The 316-nt window shown below is 39.2% G+C and overlaps 1 protein-coding gene across 1 annotated transcript in view; it reads right to left on the minus strand.

Annotated features, from left to right (window-relative positions):
• The window catches only part of LOC119594593 (septin-2B-like), a gene marked incomplete at its 5' end in the record, with an annotated part of 24,353 nt that overhangs the window by 1,969 nt on the left and 22,068 nt on the right, over positions 1-316 (minus strand). Inside the window, 1 exon segment of the mRNA XM_037943634.1 lies at positions 153-239. Coding sequence (XP_037799562.1) covers positions 153-239 — 87 coding nt within the window.

A 316-nucleotide genomic window follows, 5' to 3' on the forward strand; every position in this document is an offset into this window, starting at 1 on the left:
TTCATGTCACCCATCCTTTGACATGGATTTTTTCATGACATGATAGTCAGCCGGATCCAAGGGGTTAAGACTAAAGCTTTCCTCATGCTGTGTTAAAATATGATAAGGCAAACCTGACAAGAGTTATCCTAAATCCTTATACTTATCCTCACCTGCTCCTTATAATCCTCCTCCTCATCTGTGTCACAGTCTGGGAGTGGATAAATGTGGATACCATTCTCTTCTATCTCATCCAATACCTGAAATGATGAAGAAAGTAGTTAGATGCGATTAGATGCTCTGCTGCTCATTAAATAGTTGGATTTCAAAGTTTCAC

The sequence above is a fragment of the Penaeus monodon genome, chromosome 34 (assembly GCF_015228065.2).
Source record: "Penaeus monodon isolate SGIC_2016 chromosome 34, NSTDA_Pmon_1, whole genome shotgun sequence".
Classification (NCBI taxonomy): domain Eukaryota; kingdom Metazoa; phylum Arthropoda; class Malacostraca; order Decapoda; family Penaeidae; genus Penaeus; species Penaeus monodon.